We start from the raw sequence: 18,482 nt of genomic DNA on the forward strand, positions 1-18,482 counted from the left end.
AGAAAGAAGCTTGATAGACGAATAAATAGAGTTTTATTTCTTGTTGGTAACTGTTCTACTGAAAACGCTAGCTAACATACCCAAGAATATTTGACCAACAATAACAACTTAAACATACACGAGCTTATTTACAAAGACTGAAAATGCGATTTTTAACTATGAGAAACTTGTCTTAAAGCGAAAAAGGTCAGTACATTATGTTAATATTTAAAATGATTAAATAGCTACATACCAAGCGAACTATAACAGATAAAGTTTCTGACTGGCTCGATTTTCTACTCTAAGAGTCCTGGGAACTTATATTGGCAAACTTGTTCTGGAGACATGGCAACCATTTTTTACCAGGATTGGATTTGATACAATTTATATAAGACTAGGGGTTGAAGAACGCCACACAGTATGTCGCTTGAGCCAGACCATGTTTGCAAATTAGGGTTGTACATAAACTTCAACAGACTATTAGAAAACACGACTACAAAGCTATATAAATCTACCGAAACTACAAAATCTAAAATAAACCTCCACTTGCAAGTAGTTGGAGTTTCCTGTTATAATCAGGGTACACATTAACAAATATTGTCAACCATTATTAAACTGTGAACCAGTTCAAAATCTAGAAAAGTTACATTCTACCGTTTCTAATTACTCGTTCTTTTTCATTACTTGATAATATGAAGAGTTTATACCGACAAAAAGTTAACCTACAAATTTATTATAAAATTACACATAATTATACACACTAACGCATATCTATGTTTAACAGCTACCTATGACATGGCCGCTTGTGTAAATACAAAAACGAAAACAAGAAAATCACTGCGAGTTGTCTCGACTGCAAAACTCACTCCTCGAGCATTTTTAAAGAGGAAAACGTTATACTCTTAGTTCTGAGGCATTTGGGGCGAGGTTGCAAATATATTTAGAGAAATGGGCTTTCTATTGAGATTTTGAGTAGCAAATGCCACAAAACTTTTGGCCTTCACACTACCATTAGAATTGTCACAAAAATGATTTCTTGGTTCATTTGGGTGATTTTGGTTGTTAATGCAATACACAAGAACTAGCGCAAACGTGGACATTGCTTTTGTACATAATAAAGATTACCACCACACTATTCACACACTGAAACGTACTCTAAATACACATTCATCGATCGAGATATATTTTCTAGTTTAGTTTACGTGTTCAAATACTGTTATCAAGTTAAATATCCACACAGACTCGATCAGCTTTAAACCAATGACATTTAGGCTTGATTATTCGCGAGCGAAAGTTGCTCTTCGATTGTCCATTTGTGCCATATTCATTTGGCGGGCTAACCTCCTTTGGGCCGGATGCGAGGCCGAACCGGGAGCTGCTGCCCACATAGTAGTTTACATCTAAACATCTAGACGAGGGCGACTGGTACAGTAACTCTTTGATATACATTCAGATTATCCTGAAAATTGAAGGATTCAAAAATCATTTCAATTTTATTAATTACGCATACTTTTTACAAATGCATGTTGTGAAATGCAGAAAATGCAATCAAAACCTTAAATTAAGGAAATTTTGTCTTTAATAGCCTAATGTTGTTGTTTTTCCTTGTCATTTGAAGTCATGAGAATAATACACAAAAATATATACCATCGTGCAATAAATTTTAAATGCAGACAGGTGGGACAATATTGAGGCAATATTGGAATTCTGTCATGATTAATTGGCAATTAGTCAACAGACTAGGCATGGTGGCCTCTCTCCCTTTGCAAGTTGTAAACAAAACTCGATGCACTTGATGTTGATACCTATTCTGAGATCATAAATGTTACGTCACTAGACTGGCCATTAAAGTATTCCTTCAGCAATGACATTAAAGTTTTTGCAGAATCACTTACTGCAGAATCCACACGTTTTTTTGCAGTGTTTCCTCATCAGTACTGGGTCAACTTGGCAAAATCCGGCCATTTTGTAATAAGGGCAAACTTCTGATTGGTGCGGGTCATCTGCGCAGTTTTCTAATGAAGCGAAAAGACAGTATAAGCTAAGAAAACTAAAAATCGAGTTGGTAGGTTTATAATTATTGATAAAAAAGAACTATGGAATCCCCGGCCACAGTGTTTCAAAATTTCCTTCCTGATTCCGAGCACTGTTGAATGTACAAAAAAGATAACATAACAGTTATCGGTAGTAAATTTAGCCCCACAGTGGTTGATTAAATAGAGAAAGAGCGAAAGCTGGAAGGTTATGCCTGTATCAACGTCCCCTAGGCTGAAATTTTATTAACATAGCATTTCTCAATCAAGGGGGCTGATCCCAGACATTCTATTGGGTCCCCAGAATTCGAAGGTTTACGTGAAAAAAGAATTAGAACTTACGGCAGGGAACTCCACAAGTCACTGGGCACACCCTGCGAACTTCTGCTCTCTCTGCACAGCGGTCTTTCAAGTATTTGCAGTCTCCATGCATATCGATACAGGCTGAAACAGAAAATCGCTTTTATAAAATGACCTTGAAACACTTTGCGATTAATTGAAAGAGAATAAATCACAGGATTAATGTAACAAACTATTAGCAAAATTTTATATAAAGATATAAATTTAGCATTTTTAGAAAATTCCCTCACCTGGACACTCCTCTTTGTTTGGTCCAGCGGCCTTTGTGAAATTGTCCCAGCAACATCCAAATTTGGTTGCAGAGCAATGAATGTGTTGGAATGTACCTTTAGTTAAGTAGGAAACAATTATTAAGTCGGATTATTTTTGATATACATATTATAGGTCAAAGGCAAAAACGGTTCCAGAACAGCAGTTTCACAAAATAAATCTTAAAGCAGTTATTATGTCATACCTGTCGATAACGCATCTTTTATAATTTAAAGGTTTTTTTGCAGAATTCCGAACCTAAACTGTACAGAAGCTTATTGATCTTGGGACATGTTGTGGACGCTTTGAAAAACGAATGTGCAAAACGACCTATGCTGAATGAAATGACCTGGTTTGGATTGTTTGCTTCTCTGTTTCATGGCTACGGTATTCATTACAAAAGATAAGAGGGTCCACCTTGAGGCTGGCTCTGGGTATTAATAACTGCTAGTTTTTAATTCAAAAGTAAACGAGCTTGAATTGTGCTGACTTGGTTTGACCTTCTTAAATACAATCAAACACTCCTCTAACTACGCGTTTACGCCCTGCCCTAGAGATCAAATATTTCTTAAGAGTTTGATAATTGATCCAATTGCACGTGAATTGGTGATTTCAGAAATCAATTCAACGCAACGCTAAGAGCTTTGCGAGCCAGAAGGCAGTCAAAATCTGTTTGAAATATTGCTTACGTTTACACTGGCCGCAGGATTCTGCGCACATCTCGCGGATGATTCTGTAGTAGGAGCACAGGGGTTTGTAGGCGTTGCACGTCTGGACTGCCAAACGGTCCTTGCATTTCTCTGAAAGACAAACGAAAATAAACGGTCATTAAATGATAAAAGCTAATTGGGTTGCAATGTGGAAAATGGAACTTAAAATAGATCTGTAGATAGATTTTGATGTTAGTTACCTCGTAACTCTGTTCCATCGTATCGTTTTCCGTTGGCACGTGATTCAACTGAAACAAAGAGAAAAGAATTTTGAATTGAGCTGCATAAACACGTGATCAATCCAATGCGATAAGATAAACATTTTTAATTCAGGTTCATAAGCATGTGATCAAGCCAATGTGATAACAAAAAACATTGAGAATTGATTTCCAAGAGCACGTGATGTGCAATTAATTCCATGAGCGCTGTTTAAGATGCATAGAATGGGTGAAATCGTAGACGCAAACCAACTGGAGGTGTGAAATGATTCAGAAGGAAATCCGATGACCTATGATTGATCGAGGTATCTTCTCCATTTACATGGATACAAATATCAAATGCGCGGGATTATGAGAAAGGTAAAAATAAACGCGATGAATGATCCTTCGTAAGTTCGCGCGGATTACTGTATTTGCCTGAGCGTTATTATTAGGCAGATATTGAAACTCTACCTTTGCTACGCTTTGCAGCATCGTGGGAACATTTATTGATGATCCCAGCCGCAAATAGTTAGAATTATCAACGAACTTGATCCTGGCAACATGGTCCGCTCCCGATTTATTGTTTTCCACGCGGTTACGCACTGAACAACCGCAAGAAAACTTCGCGCGGAAGGAAGCAGGGATTATATTCCAAGAAAGAACGGTGTTCTTTGACTCTGGGGAAAAGGGAGGAAATTTTGAGTAGCGATACAACTGCAGTGTTCAAAATGAAACTAAAAACTTTCGTCTAGGCCTGGCATTCTTAGAAGCATGTTTCCTAGAGAGGACAGCAATGGTAAGATCGATCAGTTAAATAAAATTAACTGTCAAAGACGTATTTCTTTTCTAGCGTCCATAGCCGCAACATTTTGTGACGTTGTTTGTAAAGCTGGTAGGGAGTCATGGATTAAGTAACATGATGCGATGATGCCCCAATTTGTCAAATTAATATGATCAAGATAAGAAGATATTATTTTATCCTAATATGATACTGTCTTAAACAAAATCGATTTTTTCCTTTGGTTTAGAAGCAGAATTAACTACTAAGATTTTGGCGCTGCACCAACAATGAACAAAGATAAGCACACGCACTTTGCTAGTCCGCGCCTTTATCGAAATTCTACTCTGACGTCACTATGATTGCTTTATTTAACCGTAGGGCAACTGAATAAGCCGTCGAATACCACAAAGGGCGAGAAGATCATAAACAAGATCTTGCATTGCGAAAGATTCTTGCGGAAAGCCCTGTACCACAAATCAATGGAAAAGCAAATGTCGAAGAAACTTTTTTAAATGTATCAATCACGCGAAATCGACGTTTTTAGGACAAACAATTTCAAATTATGTCAAGAGCTTATGCATTGAAATGAATAAAAGACATTTATTTTTTTCAAAAAAGCTATAAAAACTTTAAATGAATTTTCTGCCATTTTGATTTATATAGGATTAAAAAGGCAGCGAAAATTGAAGCGTCAGAATTTACAAAACTTTCAAAATTCAATTATTAGCAAAGATTCAATTTAGAAAAAAGACGGTTTCACATCTCATTGTCAAGGCCATATTCCATCAAAGCAAAGAAACCCACAGCTCATAAAGAACATCATCACATCCATTCGGCAATTCACAAACTCAGTCAGAAATGGGCAATAAAATCTGCGTGCGATTATGCGGTTTGCCACGCGCAGTCGGACGCGCAATGGCGCTAAAAAGGTGGCGAAGTACCATTTCAAGTGACAGAAGCGGGCAAAACCTGTACATGCCGATCTTTTTGCCAGCCTGGACCTGAAAATATTAGGTTTAGAATCTGATCTTATCTGCCGACAATATTTCGAGCTGAATATGAAATTACAGGCCGTGTTTGACGGATACGAGGGAGAAGGTACTAAAAGATGATTATGATTATGATTGACGATTATGATCGATGATTATGATGGTTGATTATGATTGATGATTATGATGATGATTATGTGTGAAGATCAGAAAGATCGACGATCAATAATATCAGCGATGATTATGCATTATGTTGATTGGGGTACTCTTGCTTTTGTTGCTGTTGTGGTTGGTAGTTGAAACTGATAAGAATCATAATGATGATTATGATGATGATGATGATTGTGATGATGATGGTGATGATAATGCAGATGATGGTGATGGTGATGATGATGACAATGTAGAAGACAACTTGAGGACCTATCTTGAAATAATTTCCATAAACGGTGACAACAATAATTTTATCGATGGTGGATGATCGTGTTCTTTTATGTGTCAGATTTAACGGCCTATCTCCATAGAAATATCGCTTTTCTCAGGGATTACAGCCCAACATCTGACAGCTAGAAATTCAAAGGGGATTTTATACAAAGGCAAATATCTATCATTTCGGAATTAGTGCAGTTTTCAGATTGGAAAGTGTCGACTTGATCCGAGAGCGCATTTGCTTTTGACAAGTTGCTGCACCACGAAATCACTAGCTAGACTAGTAAACAAGTTAAAAGGTGAATGGTGATAGCAGGTCAGCGTTATTCAAATGTATTAGGGATTACAAAGCGAATTAGGGATGGAAGAATCTTTGCGTCATCCTTAGATTGAGATTTATATATTCAGATATCGAGGCTTGCGGCCACTTAAGATTCAGATGACCTTTATCCAATCAAAGGCTCGCCTTATCTCTGGGGAATGATACAAACAACTTGGAAATTCTGCTATTGAAATCACCGACCCACTCGAAATCGTTAGCCTGTTTTCATTTAGGCGTTTGGAATCATGTTTTTTCACTGTTGTTTACAGTAATCGGATTTACGGTACACCGATGGGCTGAGGGTACTTCATGTAAATACCTCCTCGCCTGTGAAACGAGGGCAGCTAAAAATCCAAGGCATGAAACAACTAGAGTTTTGTTGTTCTTGCGGGTTTATTCCTCTTTGGATGTAAATCTTTGTGCCTGATCAATGCAATGAAATCAACAATTAAAAAGCGTCTGTGCGAACAGGCATCTGAGATGCATGCCAGCTGGATATTGCCCTTTTAATGCCGTTTTTGTGAACGAAAGAAAAACATTTAATTCGTACTTAAAAATGCGTGCCTAGCCCAGATAACCTGCTTTCATGTTTACTTCTTTATTGTTTTGCCATGTTCCGGACTGTCAAAGGTTATTGAAAAGCAAATGGTTTCTTCGCCGTATAAGGAGATTTGCCATCCTTATATGGGCTGCCAATTTTACGCATCAAAATCAGATTAGCTTGCTGGCAATACGGCGCCGTTTCTCTTCTTCGGCAGTAATGAGATAATGTTGTCCCGGTATTATCGTTAATTTGACCCGGACGCTATATTTTGGGCCTAGCTGTTACAATCTTCCTGGGATGAATTTCTTAGCAACTCTCTTTGGAAACCTTATCTAGTGATAAGCTTTTCAAAATACCTTTGCGTCAAAAAGACCACGGTATCCAGTTTTCTCAAACTGGAACTATTGAGACATTTAACAGGTTTAGCAAGGGTCGTCAAAGAAATGAGCCCGCGTCATATTAAAAAATGCGGTATGGTCGGGGAACCAGAAGAACCTCTTTGTTATGGAGGTGAGAGGGTTTGCTTCGAATCCAGTGACGCACAAGGCTTACAAACCGCAGCGAGTTTCTTTTGGTCTATTAAAAAAATTCATTGGTTTCACGGAAACCATATATCGAAGTCCTCTGTGAAACAGAAAACGACATTTAATTAGCAGCACAACCAGCTTTGCCGCAAAAAATTTCGCCGCCATTGAAATTGTATTTAGGCAGTTTCAACTTGGATGACGATGCAAAGAAAGTATGCTTTCAATTATGTGAAATAAGTAATAAAAGTTAGTGCAGTGTCTTCGAGACACATGGACCTTCTCACGTGTCTATTTCGCATGGGAAACTCGAAGTGAAATGAAATCTCTTTCCAAGATGCCACGTTATTGACTAAGTCGAAAGGATTTTATCTAAACTAAAGTTTCATAACAAGAGATGTCTGCAACCAAAAGGCCCTCGTAAAAACCTCAACTTGCTTCTGCTTTAGGCTCATTGGTTTCAAATAATCTTGAGTAAATCTTCCAGGGTTATGGTCAGATGAACAAAAGGTGGCGAGAGAGCGATTTTCCAGTAACAAAATAAGTTATTTTGAGAAACAGAAGAATTCTCAAGCCTCAAGTTTGCTTTTTATTACATTTTGTTTGTTGCGCTCGCTCAATTTGACGGTCCAAATCGAAAACGCACAAATGTACAGTTCCGAGATAGCTTGGCAAGGTGCCAAAATAACTGGCGCTTTGAACGCAGATTTCGATGCACATAAAAAGAAATAAACTCACAAATATTTCTTAATTGAGTAATAATAACATTTTATAGCATTGGTTGTTTAATTTGAGACCGATTTAAGCTATAAACGGCGTTTCACGTAGACATGTGCTAAACAAATGTCCTTGAAACCATAGAGAATGGAGCCGCCGGGCTAGAAGATTGTGTTTCATTCAACCAACGAAAGTTTCGCAATTTGAAATGCAAGAAGAAGTTAAAATATGTTTATTATATGAAGGAGAATATTTAAAATAATTATCCAACAAATGAACACTTTGAATGGAATGAGTATCTTTGAAGACCACGAAATCCACGAAATTAGTTTTCTGGTGTAGAGCTGGAAAGTTTTCGGAAAATGCAACGCTAAGATTTATTTCACAAACTGAAGGTTGATTTAATGAATTTTCGCTAAAACCAAAACAAACAGGAGAAATTTTGATATTAAACGCAAACATTTCGAGGAGCATGTCGTGTTTAATGAGCCATACGCCCACATTAGAGCTACTTCTAAAACTAAGAGCGCGGAAATTGAAAGCAGATCTAGTTAACCAGGTTTTATTAACATCCCTTTTTGTTTGAAGACAAGAATTCTGAAGCCAGGCTCATAACGGCTTGCTAATACAACTTAAGCTGTTAAAGAAAAGTTTAACGGATTTTAAAAATCAGAATTTGACATGGATCAAGTGTTAGAGCACGGTTGATATTAAAAATCGATGTTGTAAAAATAGATTGTTAGCTTTTCAAGGGAATTTTCATAGATCTTTGCGGTTATTTCTGCTAAACAATTTTGAGCGAGTTCAAACAAAGATATCAAAGTAGTAAATTTGTGGCACTCACCGATGAAGTTGTAATAGTTTTCTCGCCCTTGTTTGGAGTCTTCAAAACTCAGTCCAGTTGCGATCGCAAACAGCGACAATGAGATGAAGATAACGACTTTGCATTGATTTGCCATCTTGCCTTGCGAGTGATTCTCAGTGAAATTAAGTTTGATTCTTGTGAAGTGAGCTGTAAAAGCTTCGAGATCTTGGAGCGTGATTTCTGATGTCAATTGACCAGAGATGATCTTCCAACTGACTCGGCTGGCACCGCGCGGGTTTTTATAGCCACCACGCGATAACAATAACATTCCAAAGGGGCTTGGACAGCCGATCGACTGTCTAGGAAAGTAATGGTCGTTTCAAGACAATGAGTCGAGGTTGATGTAATCATGGCAAAAATGCCAAGCGTTTGCTCACAGGGACAGCATAACAGATTTGTTTTCAACGTGGTATTTAAGCTCCTAGCAAAGACTACAATTCAGAATTACACTCATTTTTTTATAAAGACATTTTGTCGAGCCTCACTATTCTAAAAAAATGTTCGATGTGAGTCATATTCTCAAAGTATTCTTACATTTTCAAATCTGATTCGGTTAAGACGAAAATTGTCAGTCATGCGATACTCTGTTGTGAACATCGCAAAAGAGACAACCGCTGAAAAACCAGACTCAAATATTCAATTTGAAGGTTACCTAGCGATTTTCATAAAATATTCTTAAGAACAGGATGATTCCGATACTGAATATTCTTATTAACAATATTCTAATAAGAAAGCACGTGGAGGTTTTCTACAAATGACTTTATTAATTCATGATTTTAGAGCAAGATACTGAACTGAAGAGAAAAGATAAACATTGAGGATACAAGAAATATGATACTAACTGCGAGAATTTGTTTTTGATTAGATTATCAAATCTGAAAGGATCGACTGTCAATTGATTTTTAGCTTCTTCAAGTCTCTTTTATTACCCCAATGTTTTGATACCATAATTTTATTGAGCTAAAAATAATTATAGAATTTAGAAAAATCAAAAAGTACCGATTCTTGAAAAGTTAAGAATTTTGTTTTACTGATTTCAGAGTTTAGCTATTGAAAAATGAAAATATTTTTGTAGCAGATGGTCCCAGGTCTCAAATCCAGGAGCGATTTTCTGTAGGTTTCAACTGTTCAATGAATATGCGGAGGGTACTGCCTTTTTGCAGTTGGGAGGCTTAACTATTTTTCTGGGGTCAGAGCAATTTCAAGGACTGAAGCGGAAAAGTGTTTAAGGACTGGCCCAGAATCAAATTCCTTGTTGATAAAATGAAATGTCTCTTACAATTTTTCTCACTCACACATGACTAATTTCTTTCTTATGTAATTTCATCGAACTTAATTCAAACTTTTCTTGCATTGACAAAAAGAATCTTTCCTAGAAAATTAAAAGTATCTACGCCTCCATTAACTTAATTGAATTAAGAACTTGTTTTGGTTACATCTTCAAAGAATCCTGAACAACGTATCAACCATTTTCATTTTAAATGATATCCAACTTTCTTTGAAAAATGACCTTTTCAATCCAGTTCACTGTTCGGTTTCCAAAGATTATTCAGTCTTGCATTCACAAAATTTCCACAAAGCCAATTTTACATTTTCGAGCTTGTTGGTACATCTTTATGCTTAGCGTGGGCTTTCCGGCTTTTAGCGCTCAACCTTTTTAACGCTGTTAAGAAATTACAAAATGCAAAAGAGAAAGGCCTATTCATTCTTTTGAAAGTAAAAAATCACAATTAACGTAAGGTAGCAAAACTATGACATGACGTACAATAAGCATGGATCTATGGGTTTAACGATTTTGAAAAATGTTGACAAAAGTTCGCTAACAACCATTAATCAAAGGTATTAATACATTTCAATCTGATTTGTCCTTATATTTTAGGACTACAAGTATTAGGAGAATAACTTCGGTGAGGGAATAGAAAGTGAGTTTGAATGGGAGTTTAACTTTTTAGAGCTTAAATGACTGATTCAGTATTTGCAAATTAAGAGCTTGAAAAGGAAAAGTAAAATTTCTTATATTTATAAATCAAATAAATTTTCTTGACAGATAATGAAAATGAAATTAATGGCCAGTTATCAAAGGCATGTGAATGAAGTAAAGGACTTAAACAACAGATAATTATCGGAAGACTGTAGCATGAGATATCTGGCCATGTTGTCATTGGAGTTGGATTGCGGTGTCAAGAGGGAACTGGGTTCTACCTGGGAAGCAACCAGAAGCTGCTCTTATGGTCAGTAAAAGGGTTCCCTAGACATTCTTGATCACAACGATAAGGCAAAAATTTTGGATTGTAGAATGAATTTATTTGTAACGAAAAAGCAGGCTTTTGTTCTATAATGGAACAAAAAGAATTTTATATGAAAATTTAAGTTTAAACCAAATTGTTGTGCATCGTCTGTGATTTTGTGAAGAAAATTTGCTAAAAACATTGCTTTGGAAATTGAAAGTTCAAGTCTCGACCCACTCCCACGGTGCTTGTTGCAAATTATGTTTTTATTCATCTCAATGTCATAAGCATTAACCAATTGGTAATTTATCCGCTACGAAAATATTTGTAACGTAAAAAGGGGGCATTGGTCAAATTGTATCTTTTATTCCACTTCACCTTCAGTCATTGTTTTTATTTAATATTCATTCAAAGATTTTTTATTGGAATATAACCTCATTTAAAATTATTGAAATCTTGGTAGTAAAACCTGGCCTAAACTGAACAGAAGCCTTTTAATGCAATTTGTTCCAAAGTGTATAAAATCCTTATCCCCGAATTTTTGTTTCTAATCTTACCTGTTTCTTCAATGAAACCCATTCCAGGGAATTTAATGAAGTTTCAAGACCATGTTTGTGAAAGTTGAATGTTTCAAATATTATCCAGTCGTCGTTAGGAATGTCAAATTCTCTGTCCTTGTTGACGTTCAAAGCAAGATCTTTATAACATGAAAAGGACTTTCAAAGAGAAATAATGTTTAAAATAGGGTTTAGGTAGACGAGACAATTTTCTGCTGATCGAGAATTCTCAAAGAGATCTTAGACTACAATTTTAGAAATTTTGTTTGCGCTGGGATTGCTCCAAGGTACAGAAAGCGCTTCAGCATTCCTCCCAATGAAATTTTGCCTTATTTGCCTAAACCAAATTTTACTTGTATCTTTAGAGTAAATTTTTCTTAGAAATTTTAATAGAATTTAAGTAAAACCGTTTATGGTTTGGTCTTGAAGCTTCAAGAAGAATGGTAAATTCCTTCCATATTTCATACTCTTGTCAAGTTTTCCATTAGACTTCCTCGAAACTACGGCATCATTGAATAACCTTCCTCTACCTCACAGTTTCGAATGGACTCTGCCAAGGTGAATCATCAAAAAGGCTTGAATATAATGTAAAGAAATGTAGAATATATATTTATGTAGAATTTTAGAATTTATGGGAAAAGACCAGAATTCATATGTAGACAGATTTTTACAGCATACATCAACGCACTTTCGTTTCAATGAAAGCCTTATTATTGTCTTCACAGCAGTGGTGTAGTGGTTTTGGATTCCTAGAGCAAAGAGTTTTTAGGATACTGAAAAAGGGCGTGTCCCTTTTGGGAATGAGTTGGCAAAGCTTATGAAAGGCCATTATTCAACCAAGCAATGCATTTTTTGTTTGCTTCTCTGAAAAAAATTGTGTATGATGTAAAAACACAACTGGGATCCGTTCTCCAACCACTTGCTAATAAAAACTCTTTAAAAAGAAAATGAATACGATTAAAAATTCATCCGACAAAAGACAAAGAATTCTCGCAGAATGTTGCTAAGGAACGTCTTGGCCGCCTCCCCATCCAACGACGCCCCAGTACAAAGCTTTTTGTTTAAATTTCAACATCACTTCCCATTTTGGAAGATATCAATTAGAGGTTAGGCTTTTATTGATGGTTCGAAACATACTCACCAAGTCGTCTGAGTAAGAAGACTGGTAACCATGCAACTACTCTTTGTATCACTGTCAAATATTGAACTGAATTGTGCATTTGTAACTGCTAAACAAAGGGTAAAAGGACCCTTTGTATCAGAAAGTTTTGGCTTCATTAAATTTCGGTGTACCTAAGAAAGGCTGAAACCGCATAAAATAGCCGTTATCAAAACCACAGTATCGGCAGCAATACAAGTTGAGGGATAAACAGATTGAAAAACCCCAAAATAGAGTTAATCTTTGTAAATAAAACCCTCTTAGGGAAAAGCTCTGCATAATAATTTATTTGCGTTTTTGAAAAATTGCCGCAGAACAGACCTGGCAGTCCAAAATACTTTCTAAACGAAAAATTATGCTTGCACTTAAAAAAGTAAAGCCATGATTGGTCATGTCGCTCACATTCCAGTGTCACACAAGCATGCTATTTCCATATATGGTAAAAAGAGCTTTATGACTTAATGGATGACGTCATAAAAGGCCAGTTGTGACGAAAGTCACTCGGCACACGATCTCCATATATGGTATCCATTTATGTTTGACGTTTGTTAAGCTGCAGATGGCATCGCTTCCTAAATTTCCTGTCCTCGCGGGAATTTCGTAAGTAAACAGAAGGCTTAGCAAAGACTGTATACAGAAGCCCAAAGGCATTTTCTTTTTGATGAAATCTGCAATCGAAGCTTACGAATAACCTCTAGGGATATACTTTAGTGCCTTGGTCTGCTTCCATGCCATGTTCTTAACTTCATCCAATATCGCTTCGCAGAATAAACAAAGTACTTTTATAATGTACGCTAAAGTAACAACTGTTTTAGGTATTATTTTGGTCTTAGCTCCAAACAGCATTAGCCAGTTACAATATTTGATAATTTCTAAGTGAATTTTTCATAATTTCTCCCACAAAGAACGCCAGAACTTTTCCCACAAGGATCACCCACGTGTCTGCAAGCGTTGGCCCGTTTGCTCTCGGTCTTTAATTAGCAATTTTTGCTTCAAGGTGGATTGACAATCTTAAAATACTTTATGCATGAGCAGTTCCTCAACTAGATGTCAGTTGATCCACTTTGATCCGCTAGAATTTATGCGGTGCGCCAAATATTCCTTATCTTGCCGTTAACGGTCCTTAAAGGAACAAAGCACAGTAGATCAAACACATCTATATGAAACACATCTTAATCAGACTAAAATAGATGATTTTTCCTGGCATTTTTCCACACCAAAAAATTTTCTTTTCGCACACGTGTATTCTCCATTCTAAATTCTCCAGCCCTAATTTTAATTGTGTTGTGCTTTAGAAATAATCAACTAATATTAGGGAATAAAGAAAAGCAATAAAGCAAAAAGGGTGTTAGACTGTGGTGTATCAGGGGGGGGGGGCTACTTTTCATAAAACAGAAGCTTGAATCCAAGCACATTTCAGATCCTGGTGCAACTTTTGGACAGTCTTCGCATTTTTATAATGTTATTATAGACTGACGTACATTGTCATTTTAACAGCATTATTGCAGAACGGGTAAAAAAATGCCCTTATGATTACAGTATTCTCTCCAATTAACGGACACTCTATAAGGTGGACACCTCTGATTAGCGGACAAATTTTTTTCCCGTTCATTTTCTTATCAAAGTCTCATGAAAAACTTTCTAAAAAGCGGACACTTAATTAGCGGGCACTCTAATTAACGGACAATATTTTTTGCATAAAATAGTCAATTTGCCTTTTTTTCTTTCCAATTAGCGGACAGTACAAAAATTTAGGAGCCAGCGAACAAAAACATGAGATGAATGAATATTTTTTCAAATATTTATTTCAAACAATTTGACACTTGACAATCTAGTTGGCTTTTCACAGCTTCGAGCTTCTTGGCAGCCCAGTTTACGAACTTTTTTGTCGATGAAAGTGTTGTGTTACGCTCAATTTGGTCTTTTTTCATTTTTTCTTTTTTTAGTGTCTAAGTTCAACCCGATAGCCACTAATACCCAGAGTACATCTAGAGGTGGCGCCAGAAATCTTCCAACAGAGGGGTTGGAGCTTCCGACAGGGGGGCTAAAATGACTAAAATATGCAGTTTTCGTACGTTATTTTTTCAAATTTGCTCCGAAAATAACGTAAAATTTCCTCCTCTGGTGTAGTAGGAATGCCGTTTATTATCATACATAATTATTATGCTAACCTCGCTTTCGTTTGTATATAACACTTAGCCTATTGTATAGTAATTCAGTCAGTGATTAACACGAGTCGCTCGCTTTTTGTCTTCACTCTCAATTCGTTGACTACTCAAAGTGACAAAGGGTTTTAGAGAAAGTCTAACCCCTGTTATAATGGAGGGGACTAGGTGCTTCCGACGGAGGGGCTGTAGCCCCCCTAGCCCTCCCCTGGCGCCACCACTGATTACACCTTTTAAATACAAAACTAGTGTCTATTTTCAACTTTGGGACTTACATTGCAAAACTTTCCAAAAGGCGGACACTTCCGATTAGCGGACACCTTACTCTGGCCCCGACGGTGTCCGCTAATTGGAGAGAATACTTTAATAATTTGCCATATAGATTTTATTGTTACTGTTTCTAGATTGGTATAAATCCTTCGGTACAATTCTAATTCATCCAAAATTATCTCGTTCTGAACTAGCTTTTAATGAAGTCATTAAATGTTGTTACCAATGCAATATACAAGAATTATACTCGAGAATAATACAAGAATAGAATTGGTCTTTTTGGAGGATTATGAAAGTTTTTGCCCAGTTCCCAAATGTTGATTAAACTTTGTGAAAAGTTGTTTTATCGAGTAAACGAATAACACTTTATTTTACTAGTTTAAACCAAAACGAATTTAATCAGTACAATCTATCATTCTTATCAGCTTTTTGATATCACTGTTGTCTGGTTTTAAAAAAAGGTTGGGGATGGTTATTTCGAATTAAAAGTTGAAACGAATTAAATATATATTCAACTTTCTTCAATTATTACCAGGAGAGCTTCCTTTTTGTCGAATCAACTCGTTTTCAAAGATGAATATTAATAAATCTATTACTTCTTTCACGACTTCATCTTAATTTTGCCTGTTCTATTTTACGCAGGTTCAAGGAAAGTACTCAGTTTGACGATTTCCTCAAATTTTCAAAAAGAACTTCAGAAAACAAGAAATTAAGACGGGCTTTGGGCGTGGTCTATAAAGTTGTTTTGCTTTCTTTGACTTTCCCAGCGACCCGACAGATCGGCTCAACTCTTAAATGTGTCCAATTTCTATTGTTCGTTGCTCTTTCTCATTGATTATTGACATTAAAGAAGAAATTTTCATTCAGATTATGAAAGATTTTGAAGAAACCTCGCATTGAAGAAGCGAAACCAAGATCTCGCCCGAGAGTTTTAGAATCTCTCCATATAAACACAATCAAGCGTGACTCGTGTCTCATCACTGTACACATGCGCGGGAACTCGTGTCCAGTGCAGGGATTAGGCAAGGCAAACTATTGTGAATTAAGAGAAACTTCAGAATTCCAAAACTGAAATATGTAATGTAAAAATCGAATGTGTATTTCGGAAAATGAACAAGTGTCTTATTGATGCGACACTATACATGTTGTTTTTGCGGGCCAAAGCAAACTTTTTTAGTTTATGATGTCCTTATGATGTGAAATGGCGGCGGTCAAGCTTAGAAATTCCTCCAGCCAGCGCACAGCGCACCCTGGCCTAGAACCGAGTTAGGCCAATCAGACCGTAGTACTTTACATTTTGTGGTTGACCTGCTATCAGTGAATCGAGAGCAAGATGCCTTGTAGCCAAAGGATTATCAGAAAGTAATGCAAATCCGTGAGATCGTTTAAATGAATTTATGAAAAATTTTACGCTAAATGGCCACCGGTGGAGGCTTTTCTTTTGCCCCAGAAATAAACTAGCAACGTCAAAAATAGATAGGTAATCTAAAGTTGAAAAATTGAGGTTGCTTTTTTTCTTAAGATGGAACAAAGTCATAATTTGGACTTAATGTTTTCTAGTAAAGCGGTTTTCTGCAGCAAAACGACTTAGGAACTAATTTTCATTTTGAGTGACTTGGTACGTCAGAAAAAACCAGAAGAATTCCAGAACTAATTTCACGTGGATTATGATTTATGGGATTATTATGAAACATGATGCCTTTTCTACTCATTCATCCTAAACGCATACTTCAACAATCTTTCGGAAAATATACGAATACTGTGGGCATTGATGTACTTTTCCGATGTTTTATTTTAAAATGTTTTATATTAACACAAAAAATCAACATTAATTGTAATGCCCATGTTCTTACAAGCAATATTATTTTGAATCTATGGTCTTTTATGCAAAGATCCTGCAAATGACTCCAGCAAAATTGATATGTTGAGGAATGAGTGAAAAATGAAAGCAGTTTCACAATTTTTGTGAACGATTGTAAGCTATAAACTCTTACTCTACGTCAATATTCAACGCAGCATCAAGACGAATGCTAGAGTGCTACCTATTATGGACTAAATAAGCAAGGGTTGCTCAGTGAATCGGTAGCAATTTAAAACAATTATCATATAAATAAATACTTTATCTCTATAAATAAATACTTTATAACATATTGTTAGGTTTGAGGAAAGAAAAAATTTGCTCTAAAAAGTCAGGGAATTCCCTAGACCATTCCGTTGCTGAAGGAGGAACAAAAAAGGCTAGGAAAGGTTGCCCCCATGTCTAGTAGTATGTGTTGATGAAAACTATTTATTGAAAATTTCTATACTAGAGCTTCTCTTTTTTGAATATCAAAGCGTAGTTACATAGTATCACCATTAGTTTTATCAGCGGTTTCAATATGCCCCCTAAATTATAATGAGTAATTTTTGTTTCACGCTATACCCTCCCCCCCCCCACACCATTGGTTAGAGGTGCCTTTAGTCCGATTACACATTACGCTAGCGTTACATTATAGTTTTCTATTTTTGTCATTTGATTGAATATAATTACGGGAGAAAGCAGAAATTAATGAAAAATTCAAATATAACTAAAACGTTGTTAAATTACAATTGAACTGGAGCTAAAGATACAATAAGCTTTGCAAACAGGTATGTGCTTAGTTGCGTGTTACCATGCATTTGTAACAACTTTTTAATATTGTTTTGGTTTAAGGTGGACACTACGCAAAGGAGGCACTATAAGCAACAAGAGTATACCTCATTTTGGGTGGTAAAATCGTCTTTCCTCGGCATGCAGAACAATCTTGCGAAACAGGAATAGACAAGTAATTGGCTTTGTGCAAAGAAAATATTATTAAATTCTTCTCTCCCTTATACAGCTAACAGCAAAAGCTTCTTTGCGGTTAGAGAAAGATTTTTCTTACAGCAAAGGCCTTCCTGATTAAATTGTTTCCAAATTTCGTTTTAATAACGGTTTGGACATTTTCTTAATGCTCCGACAGTGACTAGTATAAGCAAAGCCGATAAAGCCAAATTTGGTTTGGTTAAAGTCCGTGTTGGAATGTGTGGAGTTCATTACAAAACAGTAATGCTTTACGCTCCGAAATTGAATCGAAAAACCGTTAAGGCCTATGGCAAATGAGCTATCTCATGAAAGATAAGGCTAACAGGTAGGTCCGGAAAACTTTGGTTTGGAAATTCCGAATTTGTGATGGTTCAGCTAAAGCATTGCTTTCACTTTGTAATGAATGGTTGGGGACGGACAGATTGTGATAAACTTGTTTATGAAATGTCGTCATACCTATCCTGGCTTCGTTCTAATAACTTCAGAAATGATGATGTATTTTCAGTAAGCCTTTGCATGTTTTAAAATAAAATCCGCTTTTAGGTAACCTTTACAATAAGGACTGTCATTGCTCGAAGAC

The 18,482-nt window shown here is 36.3% G+C and overlaps 1 protein-coding gene across 1 annotated transcript; it reads right to left on the minus strand.

Moving 5' to 3' along the window:
• Positions 1-26: 26 nt before the first annotated feature.
• On the minus strand, positions 27-8,982 carry LOC135683294 (uncharacterized). The gene is made up of 7 exons (XM_065198509.2): positions 8,679-8,982; positions 3,532-3,579; positions 3,311-3,421; positions 2,603-2,698; positions 2,355-2,456; positions 1,875-1,994; positions 27-1,438 (listed from the first exon to the last, which is right to left on the minus strand). The coding sequence occupies exons 1-7, from the start codon at positions 8,965-8,967 to the stop codon at positions 1,434-1,436; spliced, it is 771 nt and encodes a 256-aa protein (XP_065054581.2). The 5' UTR covers positions 8,968-8,982; the 3' UTR covers positions 27-1,433.
• Between the last annotated feature and the right edge of the window lie 9,500 nt (positions 8,983-18,482).

The sequence above is a fragment of the Rhopilema esculentum genome, chromosome 7 (genome assembly GCF_057945365.1).
Source record: "Rhopilema esculentum isolate cy_ngs chromosome 7, ASM5794536v1, whole genome shotgun sequence".
Classification (NCBI taxonomy): domain Eukaryota; kingdom Metazoa; phylum Cnidaria; class Scyphozoa; order Rhizostomeae; family Rhizostomatidae; genus Rhopilema; species Rhopilema esculentum.